The sequence below is a fragment of the Hippocampus comes genome, unplaced genomic scaffold, assembly GCF_001891065.2.
Source record: "Hippocampus comes isolate QL1 unplaced genomic scaffold, H_comes_QL1_v1.1 scaffold9, whole genome shotgun sequence".
NCBI classification, from domain to species: Eukaryota; Metazoa; Chordata; class Actinopteri; order Syngnathiformes; family Syngnathidae; genus Hippocampus; species Hippocampus comes.
In genome coordinates, this window is record NW_017805275.1 from 4,797,917 (window position 1) to 4,823,936 (window position 26,020).

General features: G+C 41.4%; 1 protein-coding gene, 2 long non-coding RNA genes and 1 other non-coding gene across 6 annotated transcripts in view; 1 reads left to right on the forward strand and 3 right to left on the reverse strand.

The window, feature by feature from the left end:
• flt4 (fms related receptor tyrosine kinase 4) overlaps positions 1-4,745 on the reverse strand; it is a 66,662-nt gene extending 61,917 nt beyond the window's left edge. For both annotated transcript variants that reach the window (XM_019870091.1, XM_019870090.1), the window contains exon 1: positions 4,462-4,745. In XM_019870091.1, the coding sequence (XP_019725650.1) occupies positions 4,462-4,519 (58 nt within the window). In that variant the 5' untranslated portion in view covers positions 4,520-4,745. The remainder of the gene's footprint in view (positions 1-4,461) is intronic.
• Positions 4,746-8,649: 3,904 nt separating this feature from the next.
• LOC109515812 (uncharacterized) lies at positions 8,650-13,137 on the reverse strand. The gene is made up of 3 exons (XR_002168261.1): positions 13,012-13,137; positions 12,755-12,921; positions 8,650-9,088 (listed from the first exon to the last, which is right to left on the reverse strand). It is a non-coding gene; the product is annotated as an uncharacterized LOC109515812 (long non-coding RNA).
• A 1,933-nt stretch (positions 13,138-15,070) lies between these two features.
• Positions 15,071-17,855, reverse strand: LOC109515804 (uncharacterized). 2 transcript variants are annotated; one of them, XR_002168254.1, is made up of 3 exons: positions 17,711-17,855; positions 17,204-17,371; positions 15,071-15,579 (listed from the first exon to the last, which is right to left on the reverse strand). It is a non-coding gene; the product is annotated as an uncharacterized LOC109515804 (long non-coding RNA). The 2 variants fall into 2 exon arrangements; XR_002168255.1 differs by lacking the exon at positions 17,711-17,855 and adding an exon at positions 17,530-17,600.
• Positions 17,856-22,756: 4,901 nt separating this feature from the next.
• On the forward strand, positions 22,757-22,827 carry trnag-gcc (transfer RNA glycine (anticodon GCC)). The gene has a single exon. It is a non-coding gene; the product is annotated as a tRNA-Gly (tRNA).
• The last annotated feature ends 3,193 nt before the right edge of the window (positions 22,828-26,020 follow it).

A 26,020-nucleotide genomic window follows, 5' to 3' on the forward strand; every position in this document is an offset into this window, starting at 1 on the left:
TTCAGAAAAGTCCACTTTCATCTCTGCCGGACCCTATGCTGAAATTTCATGTGACCGGAAACACACTATCTCTTTTGTTTGGCCTAATACAAAGTGCAAATCAACCTTGGTCCGCCAAAACGCCCAGCGAGCCGACGATAAAATTATTGCTCGTCAATGGACAAGCTGACAGCTGTTCATAAAACTGCACAAGTTTGTTTACATTCAAACCGCCCACAGCAAACACAAGTGACATCATGCATGCTGTGATTACGGGATTATAATTTCAGCATCCCGATGCCCTCATTGTGGCCAGCAGAGACTTCTCTTTCATTGGTAACTTCATACAACTTGTACACTATGCAATGAGAGGGAAATCAAACTGCTGCTTCAATTATTCAAATTTTCATTCCATTTGTTACAGTTTGTTTTATGTTCGATCTTCTGTACAGCACTTACTTAAAAAGAGTTGTTTTTATTTTTAAACAAAAAAATGTGCAGAACTCACAATTGTAAGACCCTTGGGGCATTTGAATTTGAAGGTAACCATGAGCTGTTATTCTCTCTGTCATCTATAACCGCTTCAAAAAACAAGGCATACGTTGGAATAGTTGTTACGATTGTATTGTTGTTGATGTTTTATGTTATGTGTTCTGTTATATTATTGTTGTTTTATGTTAAATGTTCTGGAAAGCACTCTGTTGCAACTGGAGCAATTGTGTAAGCGCTATGTCTATAAAGCTGCATTGTATTGTGATGCAAAGCAGGGGGGTGGGGTCCCACCTTTTTAAGAGATGTCATCATTTGGTGTGAGCTGTGTCAACACATACGCCCCAAATTAGTGAAATGACTCATGTATTGTTGAGTGGGGATTTAAGAAAGTGGTCCTTCATATAAATTAACTTCAGGTACAGCTGCTCTGCTGTAATGATTGATGAACGACTCCAACATGCACATGAAGTCTCTGAGCGAGACTGCAAATGACCTCAGCTGTACTCACACATCACAAAGTCAGTGAGTGACAGGGCTTTTTTAAATTGATTTTTCAGCTAGACTTCACAGCCAAATCACAGAACACGACAAGACTAAGTGACATCTTCAGACAGATCCGACCCTCCGTACATCCTACACACGTCAATCCAATCTCCATCACTCTGACACTGTATTCACACCATGACTTCCATGAACTCCTCTGGTATAAACTCACTCAATGCAATTGGGCAGATATCAAAAAAAGGGCAATACACGAGAGAACATCGTGCCTCCCCCTGGTGCCTCGCAAAATGCTTGGACACTGCAGGATTGCTCATTCAGCTGGCATTTTAAGCTTGGAACAAGCTATGTCAAAATAGTTTTCATCATGGGGAAACAAGTGGTTATGGCCGTCCTCGGGGGATCGTTTAGAACACTGAAAACGTTGAAATGAAAAATCACTAGATGATGTAAGATGTAAGAATCGAGGCTTGGTAAGGGTATGGTTTGGGTCCCATTCGGCACAGCAAGGTAACAACAGTTTTTAAAAAAAACCACGGACACAAAACACTAATAAACAAACTAACTGCTTATTTACGTAATTCCAGTTATTCATGTCAATACACAGGGTATCATTTCGCAGGACAATAATTTTGGCAAATCTTTTTTTTTTTTAATAACCTGAAAATTTGACAGTGTACTTCATAGAAACAGATCAATATTTTATATTTCCCTCTTCTTGTCATGTATGCTATTAAAATAATGGAAAGATTGTCATGATTATAATGAATGCAATAAATTGATTTCTTCAATGATTCAGAGGGATTGTCCCACGCTGTTGTCATAGTTACGAATGAAATATGGTGAGAGCCACCACACATGCCGCTTGTGTCTGCTTGCATCTCTGTCTAATACACCATATCATGTTACATCACCTGCGTTTGCGACTTAGACGTGCTTTTATTGAGGCTAAAATCTAGTCTACTTTTTGTAAGCAAATTTGCAGGTGCAGCGGGGGTTGTATATTACAAAACGCCCTTGGTCCCCGCAATGCAGTGCGACGCGCAACGTGGTCTAGTCAATCAACAAACGTGCTCGACTTGATTTGTTTCGCCACCAAAATGAAGTAGCTCCCATTTATATGCCAAGCTCACGGGCACCATTTTACCACAACAGGGCCCTCGATGTTCAATACCTGAACTGTTCAATTTCATTGAGCTAGACTTAGAAGGTTTCAACATAATCGGTTTGAAAGTGATGTAAAATTTTTGAGACACAGTGTATATTCACTGTCATGTGGGTGGTGCTCAGGAAACACGGTCCGCCCCCGGGCAATGGATGGTGACCCAGGTTGAGTCAATATTTGTTTCCTTTTAAAATCAGTCATCAGTTTGGACTGTTTCCAATATTGCATACTGGATATAATGCAGAGATAAAATAAAGAACCTAACTGAGATTTGGAGTGTTGATTGTGTATAACCTTTGAGCAATGAAAAATAGCCACTGCATCTACTTACTTTACGTGACATAACAACACGACCGTGGAAAACACAAGCCCTTCATTCGCTTAGAATGTATCAGTTTCAAAAATATTTGTTACCAATTAAATGGCAGAATCTAAATGCAAAACGATACAGTTTAATTGAGTTTGATGCTGTCCATTATGGTCGTTACATTTTGAATCCACAGGCAATTACCTCAGGCAATTTACAACTGTTCTTAACTTTATGCTTCAGATTGAAGTATTTGAAAAGTAGAACTCACTGGTTTTACTTTAAAATATGGTGTTAACATAACAAATAACAATTTTGTTATCCAGCGACGGCTGAGTAGTTTACATGCCGAGCATGGTTTCAAGTTTAATTGGTAAAGATCGAGCCACAGAATAAATCGATACATTTTTTCATGCTAGTTGTACGCACTATTTTGGTGGGGTATTCTTGCACGCGAGTAAGCAGAATTTGAAAGGCATGCAGGTCAGCTGCAGGCATTTCGTATTTTGCAAAGCAAACAGCTAATAAGTTATGCCGTCCACCATGTTGCTTGAATACAACAGATACAGTATGATGGCCATTCTTTCCGTCTGTTCGACATTTAAAGGTAATTTTCCATGGACAATTGGTAATTTGTACACATTTTTCAATACATTTCTATGAAGGCAGTGAAGGTTTTCAAATGTAAAAATAATTAATTTAAAAACAATTTGGTCCTTGAATGCTCAGTGTTTGGTGTCCATGTAACAACGTTACCAATGTGAAACAATAGCATAGACCACCATATTTAATAAACTCTTGCAAACAATGGGCTAAATGAACTGGTTTTATTTATTGATAGCACACTGCAGAAGGGTTCGATTTAAAGCAGATAGCATATTTGGTTTTGCACAAGTTCAGTTTTTGAACAACCAGCGCTTTCCTCTTGCTAATTGTTTGGCCATAGTAGTGGCAATTGAACTATTTTCATACTGTGATCAATCTATCGACCTATCTAGGAAAACATCAGCGGTGTTTGTTATTGCTTTAGCTTGATCTGAAAAGTACAGCAGAGGCGGTTGATGTGGCACCACTGAAAGTGGCATTTTTGCGTATTACTTTTTATAGTGACTATTTTTCGCACACTGATGGTGTCTCAAATGAGGCAACAAGTTTGACATTGTGCAAAAATTAGAGTGCTAGCAATGACATTGGAGAGCCAGAAGTGGAGCTGCACTGTGCTTGTTGGTGGACTAGTTGTGTGGCAAGAGCATGAGGTGGTTACACTTCTTGTGTCTTACCTAATATGTTCTGTGAGGGAACCCTAATTGTCTGGTCATGGCATTACATAATTACCCTTGCATTTGATAAATATACCGGTATATGTTTTGATGGATAACTAATTATGAATGGCAGTGAATGACCAAATAAAATGACTTGGAGGGCCTCAAATAGATGCATGAACCTTGAATTTGAGACCTGTGCTTTGTGCATTGTACTGTTAATCAAAAAGGAGTATCACAGTATACATTGAGAGTGAGTGATCCAAACATGGATCAGCAACACATTTGCCATGGATCTACATCTAAATGAAATCCAAAACATTGTTTGTCTTACATTATATTGATAGTTTTGAATGTATAAAAAAAGTAATTAATGGACTTGAACAAAAAATTAAAGCCTTGAGGTACTGATACCAGGAAATGCAGAAAAAGTGAAACAAGAAGGATGGAGCAACTCTGCACCTTCATCCCAAGTCAAATAAATTTGATCAATTTGAACAAAAAACAATAATTTGACACCATTAAAAAAGTCCATTGTTAGGTGTCAACAAATTTGTCCTTTCCGTTACAGTTGTGCAAAATACTGTATTTTGCATGGTGATGCATAATTCATTGTGATGAGGGAACATTTTTGCACCACAGCCATGGAACATTTCGACTTAAAAAAACGTCTTGTCTATCTATCTATCCATCTATCTATCTATCTACAGGTCCAACTTTTAGCGAGCTAAATTTAGATCTCGAAATCTCCTCACCTGCTGCGTAAGCAACTCCAATCCACGTGCGATAGAAAAACTTCGAATGTGTCTTCATCTCTAATAACTCCGCTCCACAAGAGCAACAGGTTGGACGGTGCTTCCACTAAATAGCGTGCCTGTAAATAGTATTTTTAAAAAAAATGGGAGGGAAAAAAAAGAAAAGGCTACTGTGTGGGCTGATGCTATTGTGAGTCCACGGAGGAGTCGTCTCAGGTGAAACTCGGCCCGGCGACGCGTGCGATGCGTGTGTTCTGGACACTGGGTTGATCCCAAAAGTTGCAAGTGTGTGTGCGTTTGTAAATGTTGGGGAGGCGGGGGATTTGGGAGCTGGTTTGTGGAAAGGATGCATCGGAAGTGTATGAGTTCCATTTCCTTTCCTCGTGACTCAAACTCGTGCGCTTACAATAATGGTGACACACTAAAGCAGTGGTCCTCAACTAGAAATGCTGTAAGTCCACTTTTTTTTTTTTTAATAAGACCAAGGTCCGGTCCCATGCACGGCGGTCATGGGGAGCAGGGCTATATGCCCATTTAGTATGGTTAAGCCAAGCTTATACAAATCAACACTCCTCACAACCAACCAATAATGGGGTGCATGAAAATAACAATTATTCACTTTGCCAGTACACAGCAAATAATGAGAGGTATTGTGTTGAGGCACAGGAACTCTTTTATTTGGTTAAGTTGTGCCTGCTTAATAATAGAAATAGCCCTTTTAGGGAAATAAGACAATTTTTACTTTAACTTTGTTAAACAGTAGTTGTCTTTTTTTTCCCTTAATTTAACAAAACAATTTAACAAAATACTCATTTTACCAAAATAAATACTAAACATAAAAACAAAAATATCCTTTTCATTTGTACAATTCCCCTTTTCACATCCCCTCTGAAATCACTGAAAAATACAGTATATCAGAAGAGGAGTTAAGAACCATTTTAAAAACTGACACAAGGGAGCACAGGAATGTGCAGTGCTGTTCTTCCACTAAAGGTGAATGCAATGTCTGAGGCATGCAAATATTATTTGAGGACGCCATTGTGATGTTCATTTACCATGTTGCGGTGTTCTGCTGTTAAACAGCTGCAAAGATCCCCGGGTAGACGGGAGCAAAACTGCACACAATCGAAACCTCCCGCGATTCGTCTTGTCTAATTGTCTGTGTGCAGCTCTCCTGGACTGAAGCTGTGAGCACAACTGTGGCGTCGCGCATGCGTCTGTTTCCTGACACAATCATCCATTTTGAATGCGTGTGTGTTGGGATAGACGCGTGCTGACGCTTATGTATGGGCACACCTTAAGTTCAGAGGAGCCAATCAGCGCATCGTTATCGCCGACATGCCCTGCTCAGCCAGAGTCTCCAGTTAGTCAAACATTATACAACACACAGTCGCGCTGCTGCGGTCCTCTGACAGAGGAGGTCGGCGGTCCGGTCGTGGATCGCGGTCCGCCAGTTGAGGAAGGCTGCACTAAAGCGTGGGACATTCAAAATGTACTGGACTTAAGTATAAGTATTAGTCAGTCAACTGTGGTAAAAGTACAAGTTGTCTTTTTTTCATTTGAGTAAAAGTTAAAAAAAATACAGATTTGAATGAAAGTGAAATAATAATAATAATAATAATAATAATAAAAAAGTCCATTATTTACATTATTGTTTTGAAACCAGGACAAACAAGACACACACACACACACACACACACACACACACACACACACACACACACACACACACTCAAAAGTTCCCCCTTTTATCAATTTGCATAATACATGTCCTGAGAAGGCCACACAGCCACACAATAAAAACATGATTGCATGGCGTCGTTCATATTTTTATATTGACTAATAAAAATGCAAACTAGCTCATGATTCCAAATGAAAAAAAAATACACCTGTTGTTTCTCACACGGTGAATTGAATCACTCTTGCTGCAGTGGTTTTTACGTTGTCACAAGACGCAACACATAATCAATCGAGGCCAAGATCTTGCTCCCTGGGTGACATCTTTCCATGTCACTCCTGAACAGCTCAAGGTCTCACATTGTTCACAGACTATTTTTTTACATGTTGTCATCGGCATTTGTTTGAAGTATACAGTATGTATTCCATTACATCCCACCAGTGACAATAGAATATAATTGTGGCTGAAGATTACGTGAGGCCGACTGGTGAGCACCTCGGCCTCACACTGCAGAGGTGTAGGGTTCGAGTCCGGCTCCGACCTTCTTGTGTGGAGTTTGGATGTTCTCCCCGTGCCTGTGTGGGTTTTCTCCGGGTACTCCGTTTCTCCCAACATTCCAAAGACATGCATGGCAAGTTAATGGAACTCTCTAAATTGTCCCTAGGTGTGAGTGTGTGAGTGGATGGTTGTTTGTCTCTGTGTGCCCTGTGATTGGCTTTACCCCACCGACTGCTCACGACCCTTGTGAGGATAAGCGGATCAGAAAATGGATGGATAGATGGCTGGATGATGATTATGTGTAATAGGAAAGCACTACAAAGTTTGTGGAGGGATTGACAATTCGGTGTTTGGATCAGCACTAATTATTATGCTGATGATTTTTGGTTGAGATTAGATTGTTTTGTTGTCATTCCTTGATGCACTGTGCTGCCACATACACAAATGTGCACAGAATAATTTAAAAGTCCTTCAAAAATATAACCAATGCTGAAATAAAATTGCTGTTAAGGGGGTACTAAAACCCCAATTTTTTAAACGCAAGAATACATTGTAAACTCTGTGCCACAACTAATAAAAATACGGTACTCTGATTAATATTGCATTTCTGGCATATGAATTAAATTGAATTATTCGGCAACGTCAGGGCGGCATCATGCTGGATGCAATCATTTTCAGCCGCAGCCCGGAAGTGACGTTGACGCGAGAGTAGCATCTTGCCAGCTCATACAGCTAGCGGACTATTGGATTGTGTCGGCTGAGAGATCATTGAGAACCATGATGTAATCATTCCATCCTGTGCACACCATGACTGAGATGGAAAACACCAGAGCAAGTGGAGCGAAGAGTCAAAGTGTTGTACATCAACTTCTTGATGTGTTGGAAATCTGCAAAAAGAAATCCAGAAGGGCTCACAACTCGGTATATGGGTAACAGAATATAACTGGAGCAGACATTAGCCAGATGTGCTCGAAAATTTGGTCCAAATTCGCAAATGGATCCAGTTCACATCTGGACTTTTTGTACAATAGTTGGTATGTATGTAGGTGTGGTATGGAGTAATTTCACAGATCTGCAACAACTTTGGGCTGGAACTGATCTAGAGCGGCAAAAACAAGTGAATATAAGGCCCAGATAAGGCACACGTACAATACCCCTGATCACCTCTGTACCAAATGTGGTCCAGATGTGTACCAAAACTATTTTCAGTCTTGAAAACTCCATTCAAGATTAGTACATGGAGTTGAAGACGTTATGACAAAAAGTTTTGACCTCTTGAGTTTAGTTCTGTTTGGAGCATTTCTAATTGTCATACAAGTGTATAAAGGAATTGAATGGAAATGGCAAAATATTGTGCGCCTCAAGAAGTGAACAAAACATTCATCCAGCTATGCAACCAACATCGAAATGGCATTTACTAACGTCCTCCACCTCCAGGCCAAAAAAGAAAAAAAAAAAAAATATATATATATATATAGCTGCTTTTGTATAACTTTCTAACAAAGAAATGATTGCAAGGAAAACATCCCATCCTTGGCAGAGGCAACTATACCGTACGTCCTTGCCCTTGCACCTCAAGTGTTTTGGGGAATTTATAATTGCTGAGCATTTCTAATGTCAACAGACATTTATACAGAGTTACCGCAGGCATTTCGAAGACACAAATAAATGCACGATGAATCACATTGTGCGCCCATATTCTAAGGTCAGCTGTTAGTAATCCACAAGGTAAAAACTGAACCTCTACAATATCCAGAAATGTATCTGTGCAGGTCAAAATATCAGCTTTTTTTTTTTTTTTTGAAGCACACTAACTTTTATACTGCACATAATGTTCTATACAATCTGAATTCTGCACAACCAAAAGTAATTAAAGAGGTATTTTTTTCTTGCTCAGACCAACAAACTATATCTCCTCCACCCACCTCGCAACGTCTCCAGAGTGCAAATGAGTTCCAATTTAGCATGACATAGAAGAAAAAAATTCATTATTTTGTGTCCCCGAAGGGAAGTTGAGCGAGTTAAATGTGATTGTATAAACACATAACATAACAAGGGCGGCTGAAGATAAATACACCAACTGTGCCCAGCCTTACAGGTGTGTCATTTATTAAGCAATTTCTGCCACTGACTGGAACACCGGTAAGATCGATGTTTAATTCCCAGCGCGGTAAGTGAAGAAAATGAATGCGCTTCTTTTTTGTCCGCCGATTTGATATCCTTTTGGCCTAATAGTATAGCTGCATGACTCCAGACTCAAGTCAGGTTTCCAAACAGAATCCCAGTATACGCCTGATTGTCTTTCTCAATTTTATTACGCCATTATCGTCAATGATAGAGACTAAACCCCGGGAACAAAGAAACTAATATCAGGAGTGTGTAACAGGCAGTCGTGAGATCATTGTGCGTGGTTCTTCCTCCCCGTCCCTCATGGCGAGCCACCTCTGTGACCTGAAAGCACAATGTTGAGATTGAATGGTTGTAATTAAAATGTTCCCCAGCTCTCCCCCGGCAGGCTCCGTAGCTTCAGAGCAAGATAAACACACTAAATCACCTTGATAGTTTAACAAAACGTTAGGCAGGGAATTACCAAATCTCATCCCAAATATAAAACCAATAATGTCATAAAGTTGGGAAAACACTCAAGTGTCCAATAGAATATTGCATTGCGTGCATCAGCATTTAGACAAGCCATCCGTGCAAAAAGTGAGAACAAACAACAGCAGCGGCTGCGCGGGCCTCCGCGGTGGTCCCTGCTGTGTCATTTCCAAAAGTTTATAATGCAGCAGGGTCCTCAGAGACAACTTAAAGAGTCAAGGATCCGTCCTTGAGGTGCCAACACTCCATCCGGCTCATCTCCAGGCCAGGAAACACATTAGGGATCCACAGCGAGAGGCAAAGGAAGGATGTAGCTCATGCTGGCAAGTGGCTTACGCTGTGATGCATGCCAGTGGGTCAGTCCAGCACCGTGCATCATGCCATCCTCCTCCGAGCACACTTTTATATATAGAACATTTTTCTTTGCTCAGATTGTGGTAACAAACAAATCTCATCTGACAAGTGAGAGACCAACCTTCCGTTTTATTGCTTCCACCGAGCTCAACACAATCTGGTACTGTTAATATTATGCTTTTGATGTGCCAACACACTATTTCAACTGTTTTAAATGCAATACCAACGTGTCATTTTGCAAGAGCCTCAATATTTTTCTTCCCGCGTGAAACAAACTGCGCCTCCGAAATTTTCTGAGTCGGGCAAACGCAAAAATACAGTGCTCTCGATTGTGATTTCTATTTTACTTTTTCACATTATTCCACCAGGCAGGTCTTGGTTGTCTTGAACACTTTCAAAAGTCACACATGACAAAGAAATGTTCTTTCTGCTCTTACCGGGCTATATTTTGCCATGTGCATGAGAGGTTTCGCATTTTTTGACTGTGAAGATTCTCATATCGACTTAAGTCAGTGCCAACTCTGCATTATGGGTGGAATAACCCTGGCATGTGGACATTCTCTGTGAAATCTGGCTTTGCGCGTATTCTCCTGTTCAAAGTACTTTTGCTCTTAAGTGCGTCAGATGTTGAGGAAGTCAAGCGCTCTGGAAAGGTTAAACACGGTCGCACTATCTGTTTGGATGCAGTTACAATACACGTCACACTTCCGATTGTAAAAACAAGACTTCGATAAAAAAGCTACAAAAAAAGATGGTAAGCCAAAATGGGATCCGAACATCAACAAGCGCAAGGGCACCCACTAAAACGTCATTCATTATAATGCCATGATGATTGATGACAAGTTTTGGTCCCGTTTATTCATGAACACATTTGCAAAAAATCTTCACTTTTAATCTACATTATGGTAGCATTTGGAGGGAACACAACATTGATATGCGAGCAATCATGCTAGCCCAAATCCCTTGCATAAATGGGAAACATCTGTATTAATATGCATCCGTAGAGCTCCACACAGGTCAGTCAAATATGAACATATTTCCGGAGGGAACTATTTGGCTCTTTGCTGCAGAATCCTCTATTTCACAATTATGTGGTGTGCGGTTGACAGTGGGTTATCTGAGTGGTGTAATCGAATTGGACAAGCCTTGTGCCTCAAGATAGTTAATATTAGACTTTAAGCACCATGATTAGGGGGAATGATACAGCAGAATGGACATGTGGATTCATATAGACGTAAATCCAGCCAAAGAGGCAATCTCAGTCATAATTTACCAAGACAAGCATGATTCATGGTGAAAACAGAGAAATGCTTTTCTTCCTCTGAAGAATTCTGACTCAGGACAGAAATTGGCCACGTTTCTGTCTTGCAAAACTGTGTTCAAATACTGGCAATATAGAACTCTAGCAATCCAAGGTGAGTAAATTTGGGCTTTCACGAAGTCATCTACTCTGAAGGTGCATGATAAAAAGATTTTACCTACATAGAGTGAAAATAAATGATTATCTGCTCGTTATAAATGACACAAGAAAGTGGCTAAGAAGTTGGAGAGTTAAGGTCCCTGTGAAATGACAATAAATACTATATGTCTTCTTAATTTGACAGAACACAAAAAAAGCATTTTGTTAACAACCCTGCCAAATTTGAATGGATGAATAAAATCGTCAAGTATATAAAATGAGGTTCAAAACCAGACCCACAGTTGACAATGAGGCGCTCTTAAAGGGCCACACCAGCTCAAAGCCTCCGTGGCGGTCGAGTGGGACCATTTTCTTTTCCCCTCCTTAAGCTTCCCTTATCCCCTGTGTGACAATTGCACACTTATGGCCGATGATGAGGCACTCGAACAGGGCCGTGATATTGGCCTTTCCAAAGTGAAGTGATGTAATTTTAGGGTGCATCCTTATTACCTAACAAACTGCATTTTGTGATTGTGCTTGATCACCGCTGATGAGAACGATGGTACTCAAATTCTACTGTTGGGGAGGGGAAACTCATGCCAGACACCAATGTGCATTCCCGGGTGCCACTTTTACCACGCTCAGTATAGTGTTAAACTGAAAATCTGTCTTTGGGTATACTGTATCTCCACAAATCAGTCATACAAAATGTACGTCTCAGTCTTTGCATGTTTTCAGCAATTATCTTCAAACATTTAGCCATTCATTCATTCATTCATTTTCCGAACCGCTTTATCCTCACTAGAGTCGCGGGGGGGGGGCGCTGGAGACTATCCCAGTTGTCTTCGGGCAGTAGGCGGGGGACACCCTGAATCGGCTGCCAGCCAATCGTAGAGCACACAGAGACGAACAACCATCCATGCCCACACTCACACCTAGGGACAATTTAGAGTGTTCAACCAGCCTGCCATGCATGTTTTTGGAATGTGGGAGGAAACCGTAGTACCTGGAGAAAACCCAGAAAGCCCGGGGAGAACATGCAAACTCCACACAAGGAGGACGGAGCTGGGATTGAACCTGGTACCTCTGCACTGTGAAGTTGACGTGCTAACCACTGGACTACCGGGCCGCCACTGCCTTCAAACATGAATCATATACAAAAATAAAAAAACACTTGCAGAGGTAGACTGGAAAAACTAAACCAAAAATAGAAAGTCCTGAAAAACACAAGAAACCAAAGCAACAAATAAACAAACAAAAACCATGACAAAAACACAAAACAACGTGACAGCAACAATGATCCAACAAAGACTGACAGAACCCAGGGAACTAAATACATGCAGACTGACGACACAACAAGAAACACAGTCACAAAGGGTTGAGGAAGCTGACTGGTTGGCGCAAGGGACCCGGATGACAAAAACAGGTGGAAACCAAAACAAAACGAGGGAGACAAAAGCCCATGAGGACACAAAACTGTGAAACAAAACCAAATGTAATGTAAACCAAAACAGAATCATGACAGACAAATCTCTGAATTCATATTCCAGGGTCCTTAAGAGATACTGTACAAATTTGGCCAGGATAACAAAGACTACATTCAACAGAGACATCTCAGAAGCTCCTAATAGCGATAACTCAAGCTTGTGATAAAAGCTCCTAAATCAATTATACTAGCCTCATGTTCCATTCCTGTCTTGCGGTGACAGTAATGCAGAATACAAAGTGTCCGACAACTTTCAAACAGCCCTTGACAGAAGACTTACCTATTGATTGATGTCTGATTGTTGTGGACTTGCGGATTTCAAATTGCTGCATGAGTCATTGTGGTGGGCTCGACAGGAGAATTGTCCACGCAGCTTCGGCAGTATTAATCCATGCCCTGCAGAATATCCTTTTACGTGCTGGCCCCAAACACCATCCATTGTCAGACCTTGTATTATAATAACATGGGAAGCCTTTTAGATGGAAGATATTGTTGTGATTTCCGCATGAAGGGAACGTTGAGGACAAGACGACTCACAACTAGAGTGGTTGACGTTTACATCTGAGACCCTGCGGCACACTTTTGCGGTGACCATTCGGCATGGCTGTTGGTCAAATGCTGTGCCATTTATCCAGGAATGCAACAGTGGCTTTCTTGCCCTTAATGCTGAAATACAAAAACAAACAAACAAACAAAACCTTGAAGCAAGAGGCATATTAGGCGCACATACAATCCTGCTGCAGGCAAAATTCAATTTGAAATAGATGTTGGTCTGCTGCTTGCTGACTGCCCTTGAAGTGCCTCTGAGCAAGGCATTGTGTTGGAGTAGTGGGTAAGCTCGAATCTATCTCAGCTGACTTTGAGCGAGAGGCCAGGTATACCGTGGACTGATCGCCATCCAGTTGTGAGGCACAGACTGACAAACAGCTATCCACACTCACTTTGACACCGAGAGGAAACATCAGTCTTCAATTAACCCACCATGCGCGGTTTTGGAAAGTGAACTCACACGTCAATGGGCATTCTCTGGAAAGGTTTGACTCTCATTTGTGATGTTTTTTTGTTTGTTTGGGTCTTTTTTTAAGGTGAAATCAAGGCTCATGATCCACGTTTCATGAATGCTGCCAAACAGTCGTTGTTGAAATAGGCGACTTTGCTTTCCCAACAATCCTGATACCCTTGAGGAAGGCACTGAACCTCTACAAAATAGGTAAACGGTATTTCCACTATTTTTCAACAAAAACTGCAGCAGTGTTGACTGCGGAGATTTCATGATTTAAGACATTTCAGTGATGCATGTGGAAGCGCAGTTCCCTTGGCAGGTTTGACTGTTGCTGTTTGTCTTACTCCCCATTCTTTCACTTTTGGTACTACTGATTCTCATTCAAGTCACGGGTGGAACTGGAGCTTTAGAACTGACTTTGGACTAGAGGCGGGGTACACCCTGGACTGGTTGCCAAACAAGCATTTAAACTCAGATTGCAAACCTTTGGAAGATTTACAGTCTTCAGTTAACCAACCATGCAGGTTTTTAGAATGTGCGAGGAAGCTGGACAATGTGAAGATTTGAATGCAAAATCTCAGAAGTGTGCGGCAGATGTATTTGGCTAAATATAGTGGTACCTTGTCTCACAAGTGCCCCAACCAATGGGTTTTTCAAATGACAAGCTTACACTTGTCCAAGTGAGCTTCAGAAACAAAAGTAGTGAAGAAAAACAATCTGAGCTACCGTCATCATCTGTTTATCAAACAGGACAAACAGTTTGAGAGGGGGCTCAAATGGAGAAATGTCATTCTGTATCCCCAATTCTTGCTGGACGTAAATCGTAAGGAGCGCAAAAAGTTCGGGGCCTCCGATCTAGTGGTTTGTGCTTCGTAAGTGGGAGACTGGACTGGACTGCGGTAACCGTGTTGAATGTGGTTTGGCACTGCCTTGCTGAAACATGAGCTATCTCAGAGAAAGGCATTACTTGGACGGCAGCATATTGCTCCAAAACCTGCATGCACCTTTTCAGCATTAATGGTGCCTTCACAGATGGACAAGTGAGCCATTTCATGGGCACTAACACACCCCGATAATGTCACAGACGCTGGCTTTTTGCAATCTGCACAAATCATTGCATCCAAAATAAAAGCTCAGGTCTCACCCCGGTGCATGTCAACATAGCAGAGAAGTCAGCGACATCCTGCTGCAGCGTGGCCGCGACCTCGTGAAGCGGCCCAGAGCCATCCCCGCTGTCACTCTGTTTGTTTGACCTTTCACACGGCGGGAGGAAACAGGACGCGAGCGCTCCGGTGTGTTTGTGCAGATAACGACAAAGAGCGTACTTACACTTGTAGTTTGAATGTCAGGAGATGAGCCCGTGTATCCCAAAGTTCCCATCCAGGTGCCCAACGGCTCTACAACTCATTTAACTTCCCATTCATGGATTTAAGCTTTGATGGTGCCTAATTGATTAGTTGGAGTTAGTCTCGCAGCTGCAGCAACTAAATCACCACTCAAGGGGTTTCATTCTTTACCAGGAAGACATCTTTTTGGAAGTAAAAAAATATTCTATTTCATATAGAGTAGTCAAATCAAATCTGGTATGAATAATTTCACTAAATACATATCAGTATTTTATCAATACAGTACATAATGAATGCGCATGACCAAAAGGTGCTCACAATGACTGAAGCACAAATATATCACTAAAACAATATACACATAATGACAAATCAATCCTGAGATGCAAACTGGACAAATCAGGAAAATGGATGCATCGCCGCTGAAACAACTACAAAGTGTCACTTGAGTGCACTTGCAGACGAATGACTCAAGGATGGAATTATTGCCTTTGTGGAGCACAAGACTGAAACATATTGAATTACATTTTGTTGGTTTGTTCCTGAGTTAATGCAAAAGCTTCACAACAATGACACATTTTGTAGTGGTGACACATGCCAAATGACAGCAAATTACAGTCATTTAGTCATCACAGCTCTTGATGTTCACCATCCGCTTGCATTGGGGCCAAGCTGCACCTGCAGGCCTGGAGTGGAACATGTCAGTCTAGGATTGTTAATCCTTGGCGTAGGTCGGCGCGCTTCTGAGTGCGATTGTAGCTGCGAAGGCATTTTCAAAAAGGAAAATGTATACAACTGTTCAATGAATTTGTCAAATTAAAACATGATCAATCATTGTTGGCTCATCATTACAACATACAGGATGAATGTCAGCTGTAGGGCTGGAACTAATGATTTTTTTCATCATCGATTATTTTTGCGATTAATTGAACAATCAAATTTAAAGATGTTTTAATTTCTATCCTTTTCTTTCCAAATGACCATGCCCCCCCCCCAAAAAAACCCCGCACAAATTAATTACGATTCAGTGACAGGTTTAGCCCGTAATAACTGTCAGAAAATCAGCAAAAATATTGACAATTGTTTTTCCAAAGGGAAAAAAAAACAGATGTTTGCAAAAAAAAAAAAAACAATAATCACTGCTTTTATGGAGAGACAATAATAATATGTAAATATTTACTGCTGAGATTAAATTCGAAGGTTATGGACAGTTTTAAATTTAACGAGGTAGCAATAATAAAAAAAATATTTGGAATTAATTTGATTAGTTGTCAATTAATTGTTGCACCTCTCATCTGGTAGTTTCTGTTCTATAATATGAAAGAACAAATATTTTATTTTTCAAAATAAATACAAAGCACTGCGTCCATCAGTGTTGTGGCGTGTTCCTCTACTTAACGTCTATTTTTGCAGCACAACTCATGACTCATGCCGAAAATCAAACAATACCTGATAAACGGAAAAAGCAATTTTTCAAAACAAAATCATTTTTACTTAAGTACAAACGGAAGTAAAATATGTTTCACTTTGGCATAAATCAAAATAAATGAATAAAATAAAGCATGAACCCTGCCATAAACCCAACATAAATATATCAGGGAGTATGAAAATGTGTTGTTTTTCCTTCAAATATAAACTCAAAGAACCACACTAATGAACGAAATGTAGATTGGGGCTTAAAACATAGGGCTCTTTATTCGTATGCAGCCCATCTGCGCTCGAGCATAAAAACTGCCGTATTCTGATTTTCGTGCTGACGCAAGCTTTAATGCACTTGTTTGGGAATTTCATTGACGGTCACCTCCAAAGGTTTAGGAACGGCACGGTCAATTCCTTTGTTTTTGTTGTATACCAAAGACATTTGGGTTTCAGATCAAAAGATTATGAGGCACAAGTTCAGAATTTTTATTTACCAGTAGTTTATTTTATGGTATGTACATCTAGACTTGTTAAACAACTCAAGACAGTGGACCTTGTGTTTGAAGCAACCCACTTTTAAGTGAGCAAATTATTGGAACATCACGTCGATTCTTTTTGCTGATTAGTGGTTGGCATCTTTTGAAGTCTTGATGTCGCAGCAGAATGAATTCAAAACGTCTTTATCTAGCAATTTACAGAAAAATGAATCTAAACGATCAGGAGAAGCTTCATGTAACAAGATAACGGGCCAAAAGACACCACCAACACAAAGGACTTCATCAGCGGGAAGAGTGGAAAGTCTGAAGTTGACATCAGACTACACGAAACTAGCCCGATTTTGACAGATGTGACGCAGACAAACGTAGCATTTCATACCAGATTTTGATTTGCCTTGACACATCGTAGCCCATGTAATGTGACTTACTCGACGATTGGTCGTGAGGTATCTGAGAAACCAACTGACCTGTTCCAAAGTGCGTGGGGTAGGCAACTCATTCAAATGACTCATCCATTGGATTTTGCTGTGTTTGTGTTTTGTCCTAGTGTAGGGGAACCTTGGACGCAACATGCAAGAGTGCTCCCGCAGTCTTCCCACTCCCAGAAAAGGCCAGCAAGACCAGTGACCTGAGTCCTAATGGAGCAGTTTTATTTGTTAAGGGAGATACGGTCAACATTCACAAAACAATCTAAACAATCCCTACCTTGCCTAAACAAAATAAGGGTTGAATAAAAGACAACAATTCTAACCCACTTTCAATAAATCAAAAACAGCAGGGAAAAAAAACCCACCAAAATGGTTCCCCCAACTGTAACTGCTCTGCTTGACTGACTTGACTTTCCAGATACTTAAAGGTATTAACGTTGGCTGTCCTACAGCTTTCGAGATACGCCAACAGAGTCTCCACAAAGTACCAAACAATCAGTTGGAAAACACTTTGTTATAGTGACCATACACGAATCAAGAACTAACCGACATTCTCTGGTGGTGGAAAGGCCGGAGGCAGCTGTTTAAAATATCAGGCGACCCACTCCTTGACCACTTGCGTATCGGCAATCGGGAAAGGCTTAACGGTGACAGCTGCTCCTCATTCACGCAATCAAACACACACACACACACACACACACACACACACACACACGCACACACATACACTCACACACACACACACACACTCAGGAGAGAGAGGACATGCCTGCAGGACAGCACATACACAAAACAAATTACCCACAATGTCATAAGAGTTCGAAAATTTGAATCATCTGTGTGAACGGCATCGCAGCAGCATATTCTTAATGCCCTCAGACTTCTTTCAAATACATTCTTCTTATCTATGAACCGTAGCATAGCAGCGATAATAGACTTTGATTGATAAAAGAAGGAGTAGCTTTATATTGATTGCGACCTCATTATTCAGGAAGGGCAACTGGTGAGTAGCGGAGGAGATTGATGGGCCGGGGATGAGGGGGGCTGAAGGAGGGCAATGATTTGCCTCACGGCCTTTTGGTGAAAAAGGTGAGCAGGTAAGGTCATCAGCGATGAAGATAAAACATGGACGAAAACTCAGTTATTGTCGGGTGAATAGCTGAGCTGTGTGGTCTCGTTCAGGGCTGCATGCCAGCCCAGCACTTGCTATTGTTGTGCAGCTGTATTTTCGGGGCTTGCGTAAATTGGTCAGAGCATGGCCACTGAACACAGTTACAATTGTTTTGATAACGAAAATATTTGTTCAAGTTTAGTTCCTAGTTATTTCACGAGTATTTATTATAATAAGCTTGCTGTCTACCTATTCCTATGCCACACCTCCTGGTCTTACTTGGGCTTGCTTCTACCTCCCAGAAGCGGGCAAGGACATTTTTCACACTGGAGGAAGGTGATGCCATCACTGTTTTGTCTCAGAAGCTGACAATGCACGGTCGCGCTGTCTCCACATTGAAAGTTAATGGCGAGAGACCTTTCAGGTGATAGAATCCATTAACTTGCCGCACTGATGATATTTTATATAATGGCCTTCTAAATTGAAAGCATCGCCAGCCAGTGAAACAATAAATTCATTTGTGTCGTCCATCTACCCCGTTCGGTGTGACACCATAGCAATTTTCTTTGTGGCAATTAACTCCCTTTGTGGTCGCTAAGACCGTTTTCAGTCCAGATCTAATTTGCGTCAAATAAAGCACACGCAAAAATGATCAGCTGATTTCTGCGACTGGAACATCTTTCTCACTGTCCACATTCACAACACTCCCTGCTCCAGAAAATACGCTGATGTAACAATACATTTGGTCTTTCTTTCCTTGAGCAAAAACTCCAATGTTGTGGTCTGAAATGAGATGGAAATTAACCTCGTGTGACAGCAAGCAAACATGCCAAAAGCAACCCATTAGTCATCACACCAAAATGAAAATGTACCTGATCTGTGGGAGTGACAGAGGTGACAATTAAAGAAAAAAAATATATCCATTAGTGACTGACAGCTCAAATAGTGACAAAAAGTTCATGTTGGTGTGATTATTATTATTAACGCGAGGGGACGAAGATGACTCATGAAAGTTTTCCTCAATATACTGCATTCTTCAAACACCGTGAGTAGTTTTACCAACATGTCAAAACTAAACAATCAAATATTCCCGTCCCATCTGCTTGTTCAATTCAATGACAGGGAATATTTTCGCAAAGCACTCAGCTGGCCACGAGGAAGGCGCACAAAGTATTTCTTTCTGACCTTCTTTAAGCATTCAGTGTTTCTGCCACTCGAGCAATTTGGGAACAGCGGGAGGCTGCACTTCACTTGTTAAATCTTGCTGATTGCCTTCCTGACATGGAAATCTTGAATTCCAACCTTCTTTTCTCCCTCAGAATTTCTAGGCGGGAACATTTTGTAGAAGGCCACAGTGTCACCTTCAATTTAAGTTGCGGCATCATTTATAAACATGTCAAGAATGCAGGGAAAAGATGCAAAGTTTTATAAAAGTTTCATGTACACTCCTCTGAATTGTCTTCATTATTGATTTGTACGTCCTGGACATGCATGAGATGACTGTGAATGTGAATGGTTGGAAGTCAATGTGTGCCTTGCCTGCCCTGAAGACAGCTGGGATCGTCTCCAGCACCCCTGCAACCCTCGTGAAGACGAACGCTTCAGATAATTAATGGGTGGATGGCTGCACCTTAAAAAAAATTCAAGGTGGAAGCTATTGATGATTATATAGGAGCAGCTGTTTGCTGGTGTGATATGCTACGCATCCCTACAAGGCAAATGACAAGTAGGCATCTAGGTCGCCTGCACTTTTCGACACTTCCACTTTGGATTTTTTTTCACTCACCGTCTACTTGACAACACCCGAAAAAGTTAACAAACATGAAGCTTCCTCGCCACATAGAGTAATTACGTTCAACAATGCGCAGATAAAGTGCTAACAACAACTTTATTTATTGTAGAAGAACAAAAGCTCACTGCACTGTGTGGCTACTGTATGTGCAATAGAGCAACAGAACAGGTACAACATAAACAACACACAACAGTTTCCTAGCCCATGCAATAGCTTCCTCGGTTAAGATTTTTAAGATTACACTCTGTATCCATCTGCTTACTGAATAGTTGTAATCCTCCAATGATTTTTAATCTTTCATCAGGCGGTGTGTCACAGACCGACAGAGCATGTCATCAACAGCAGGTACTAAACCATGTCTGTCTGTCTGTCCACGGAAAAATCTGCATTTTACAGGGTGTATGGCTCATTCACACAAAGTAACTTTCTGCTGATATTGCGGTTTTAGAAGATCTGGCAAGTCGTCAAAATAGTTTGAAAATGCCGTAATTTAGCAAGTTGAGGAACAAGGACTGCGATTGTCTGGCAACCAGTTCAGGGTGTCCCCTGCCTACTGCCCGAAGAAAGCTGGGATGGGCTCCAGCATGCCCCGCGACCCTTGTGAGGAGAAGCGGATCAGAAAATGGATGGATGGATGGATGGATGGAGGAAGAAGGAGGGTATACAACTGTGTGTGCATGCATCACGTGTAACAACGCCCCCCCCCCTCCCCCAAGATGGCCACTGTACAAAAAAGACGCCCCAGAATGCATTGTTCTGAACAGCGTGCAAGCCATCTATAACAAGTAATCCTGTGGAATACTGCACGTCTTATTTTATTAAGCACCATTTTATGATTAGCGTCTCACCTCGGCCATGGTGGCTGAAGCGTCCATGGTTGTGCACGCCTGCCGGAGAAGCACTACATTTTTATACATATCAAGTACATAGTTGTACTTGACTTGATATTTTCCTCACCTAGTTCCTCCTGCCTGTTCCATGTGCTCCGCATGACGTTGGACTTTCTCCATGTCTTCTTCCCACACTGTCTTTAAGGGCTCCGGCAGAGAAACCTCCTCATCATGCAGGATCTGGTGGAGAGTTCATAATTCCCCACTGATACGGGCCTGCAGCCCCTCTCCGTCTCGCTGGAGTAATGGGAGCCCCCTCTGGGGGTCGGATGGGGGCATTTTTGCAGCTCACACAAAGCAGCTTCGATGTACTTCTTATTGCGCGGCGAGAAAATACAAAGACTATGAATGCTTTGATGTTATTCCACGAGTGCTTAAAACACTTCTGCAAACGTACACGTGTGAAGAAGGTAGACTTGCACGCCTGCTTGTCAAAAACTAGAGAATGTTTAAACAGGGTCGGGTATTTCCTGGTCATTATCTCATGAGCACGTAGCGTTCATACTGTAAAATCTGTCTTCATTTCCATCCACCCTTTCTGTGTTTAAAGCACTTTTGTCAGTTAAATCAATCCACTTTTGTAAATTCAAGCACACATAAATGACGATATTAGTTATAGGTCTCGAATGACATACGAGCTTTCACACTGCCATCGTTCACATCAAAGCACGCGTCATTTACATCCACAAACATAATTACATATGTACAACGGCAGACTGTCAACAGCCATTACGGAGGGACGCATGCATTCTTATCTGCTAAATGTTCTGCAGAAGTGCCTCTTTATGTGGTATCAGTGGCGGATGCTGGTCTATCAAGGAGGGGAAGCTCAATTTCGGCCTAGATCATAAAATGTGTCCGTTTATTTATACGTGAATTCTACTCTCCGTTCCTTTTCAAGAAAATGATCTGTGACCGTCATACCAACAAGGCGTCTTTTCCAGGGTCTTAACTGTGGTGATGTAAGTCAGTCTGCGAACGCAAGCAACTACAATAAAACACACCAAAAATAAAATATTAATCTGTCGCAAATCGTTTTCAACAAAGAGAGTGTCGCTAAGATTATTAGAAGAAGTCTCCAGTCCAACTCAGAACAGAATGAGAATTGAAAAATGCTTCCACGGATGTCTCCACCAAAAGATCGGTGATTGGCTCATTTCGCTGTCAATCAAAAATAGATTAGCCTCAGACAGATCATCCAATCATCATGCAGAAAAGCTGAGCGTGTGGGCCAGCCCATAAACGCCCACTGTCCATAGACTCCCAGAGACGCTGACCGTCCGGTGGGCGGGACAAAACCAGCATATGAGTGAAGCTGCGGGAATGAATAAGAAGAGAGTCGTGTCTTAACCACTAATAAGAAGCTGATTCGGAACAAAGTTGAGCGCGTTGTAGCACATATTTAGTCAATGACATGTACACACAATTGTATGGACACACATATATTTGATGACTTATTTTTTACATTTTAGGGGAAGCTGAGCTTCCCTTGCAGACTTAGAGCAATCGCCTCTGTGTGACTGGCTTGACCCCAGTTCTGTGTGGTATCCACCTTGGCTTTGTGTCTGAAAATCCCTCTGATGAAGTCGTCAATGCAGCAACCCGCCCCCAGCCTTATAGAGTAGGAAAGCTGGCCTGCTGATCCGCTTCTGCTCTTTTAACTACTGGCATCCGACAACCAAATAAATCTTTTGTTCGGCTAAGAGTTTAGACAGACATTTTTTGCAAAGTACCGTAGCTCCACTCACTACTGCACTTATTTATAAGTCTTAAAGGAGTTTTTTCGAAATTACCCTCAAGCATTGGTGGTTCAGTGGTAGAATTCTCGCCTGCCACGCGGGAGGCCCGGGTTCGATTCCCGGCCAATGCAACAATGTTTTCTTTTCCCTCCAAATAGTTTGTTTTCCTCCCACATACCAAAAACACGCATGGTTGCTTCGTTGGACACTTAAAGCTGTCAGTAAGTGTGAATGTTTTTTTTTTTTTTTGTGTGCCCTGAGACGGACAACCAACCAATTCATGGTATGTGCTCCGCCTCTCACCCACAGACAGCTGAGATAGAGTCTCGCATGCCAGCGACCCAAACGAGGTTAAGCGGTTCAGAGGATGGCTTGATAGGGGAGGCCAATACCCAGAGAAAAATCAGAAAAGTCTGTGTTTTCAGTGTCTGTGCTTTTGGGTAGAGTTGTCAGAATACCAAAAGTTTGACTTTGAGAACCTTCCTGCATAGTGTCTTGATAACAACAAAAAGCTCAAACTTCCAATGAAATTAGTCAATGAAAAAATATGGAAATGAAATTCTTCAGGGTTTTTTTTTAGGCTGGGGTTATCATTTTGAAGATTGTTTACCAGTAATGAACATTTGATCACAAAAAGGACAACAACACCTGCACAGTTTTATGGCCTGTTCTTTTCTCTCTTCGTTGTTTGTACAAGAATTGACTTCCGAGGTGGAATGGCTCACCCTCTCCTCAGTCTCATTTGCCACCTACCTCTTCTCATACTTGATGGTGAACAGCAGGCTTTTTATGTTTTTCTTTTTCAGTTTTGTTTGTTTTTTGGGTTTGATTTTTTTTTTTTTGCTCACCTTTAAACCAACTGATGGACAAAATTCTGGAATCAGTTTTTTCAACAGGATACACTGGCACCAGATCAACACTTGAACTCAGCTACCACTCTGTTCATTTTTGTTATTGTTGTTGCATTTTCAGAAAGATACTTTCTGATGTTCTATAAAAACCTGGAAGGCTGCCCTGAGTTCTTTTTTCTGGCATCTGTTGGTGGGCCTGGAGGGCTGCAGCAATATGCTTTCTTACTTTAATATTTCCGTTCATATATAAATCGAACATTTTAGAGAGCCTGTACTCATTAATCTGAATTATAATTTGCAACCTTAGAAAAGTAGAAAGTGTGCTCAGGAGAGCTCAGCCGTCTTGCCAGAGTAGCTTAATAGCAAGCTTTGCAGACGGGCTCATCCGCTTGTCCTGGCTGTTGACAACCTACTCAAAATGTTTCCAGATTTCACTGCATGCTTCTTGGTTCTCCGGGAGCAGCACGCTTTGGGAGTGAGAAAGGCGTAACCCACTGTAGCCGCAGAGAAAATGGAAAGCTATGGCTGTACTTACACGAACAGCACTAAAAACACGTGATGTTGTTTTATTTTTGATGGAAAATAATAATCTTTGTCAAGAAACAATGATCTAACAATCTTTCTAGTACCACTATACCATGCAACCACACGTAGAGAACTTACTTATTCATCAGGTAATCTAACCCTTTCTAAAAAAAGACTTGGATCAATGATTCACAACCAGGTTGTTGTGCCATAGTTGTGTGCCATGAGAGACTGTCAGGGTGGCAGGTGAAATTATCCAATTCCATTTCATTTGTCAGAAAATTATTATTTCTTAATTAACTACATCTTTATTAATCTACATATGCAAGTGGCATATAGTGACAGGCAGAACAATAAAATCCAATTACAAGAGTCAACAGAACATTGAAAAGCAAAAAAACTGCAGGGTCCACCATAAATGGCGACTCCATGGCCCGGGGTCAATGCGTACAAAGTTAATAGATGATGTACAAACTTCATATGTAAATATGATGGAATCAACCTGTGCTTGCTTTTTTTTAATATCTTATATTCAAGATTTTGAGCACTATTCAATTCAATGAATCAACCATCGTTGCTCTTTTTATCCCCGCTCTCCACATTGCAAGCTGCAGTACATACTGGAGTGCATCAGCAGTACTTGCTTCACGATTTCACGAGCCTCAGGTAGTCCAGCATATATAATTATAAATGTCATTAAATATTGTTTTAATTCACAATATCTACAGTACACATTGGGCAGTGGAGAATGTGGATATTCTTTAAAGCGGCTAGCTTGATTGCGCATTCTTGCATGCATTTTGGCTGAGACGACACACTTCATTCTGCCATATTTTTGCTTACGGTTATCATACCGTCAGAAGCTATTATCGGCCCATGCCTGTGATCCACTTGTTGCAATTTATACAACAAAATTAGTCAAAGCTTTCTGAGTACATCAGCTTTGTGGTCATCTAGGCCAGATTGTATATTTGTACGTAAATTAGGCTGAGATTATAATTATTTTGGGATTCAGATTTTTTTGTGACGTTTTTGTTTTCTTATGTAAATTGGGTGCCTTGGCTCAAAAGAGCCTGGGAAACTCTGGCTGAAACGATCGATCACTGTGATTCCTTCCACTGTTATGCAGATGACTGTCAGATCTATGTCCCACTGAGCAAAAAAGACACTTTCTCGTTAAGGCCACTTTTATCCTGCCTGGATGGCACAAAATTTCTTGAATTTCAATGAAAAGAAGACAGAGGTGATACTGTTTGGTCCCAGAGGCCCTTGTACATCCCATCCTGTAGACTTGGACCCCCTGTCTCCTTATCTTAAGTCAACAGTCTCAAACTTGGGTCTTAAACTGGACAGTGATTTTAAACTAGACCAGCAAATTGGTGCGGTTGTTAAATCCAGCTTCTTTCATTTTAGACAGGTGGCTAAAGTAAAACCTCTCTTTTCTCATGAGCACCTTGAGACAGTAATTCATACCTTCGTCACATCCCGGCTCGATTACTGCAATGCACTTTACTTTGGAGTCAGTCAATCCTCCATTAAGCGTCTCCAGCTGGTCCAGAATGCCTCTGCTCGCCTCTTGACTGGTACTCGAAAGAGGGAGCACATAACTCCTACTTTGGCTCCCTATACATTTTAGAGTTTTTTCAAGATCCTCTTATTTGTTTTCAAATCTTTAAATGACCTCGCGCCACCTTACCTCTCTGAGCTCATCCGCCCCTACACACCTGCCCAGCGCCTCAGGTCTGCGGACCAGACATTATTAGAAGTACCAAGAACTAAACGGAGGCTGAGAGGGGATCGAGCCTTTTCCGTTGCTGGTCCCTCTCTCTGGAATGACCTCCCACTGAAAATTCGGCAAGCCTCCTCGCTGCCCATCTTTAAAGCCCGCCTCAAAACTCACTTGTATTCTTTGGCATTTGACTCAGCATGACTCAGATTTGATCTTGAT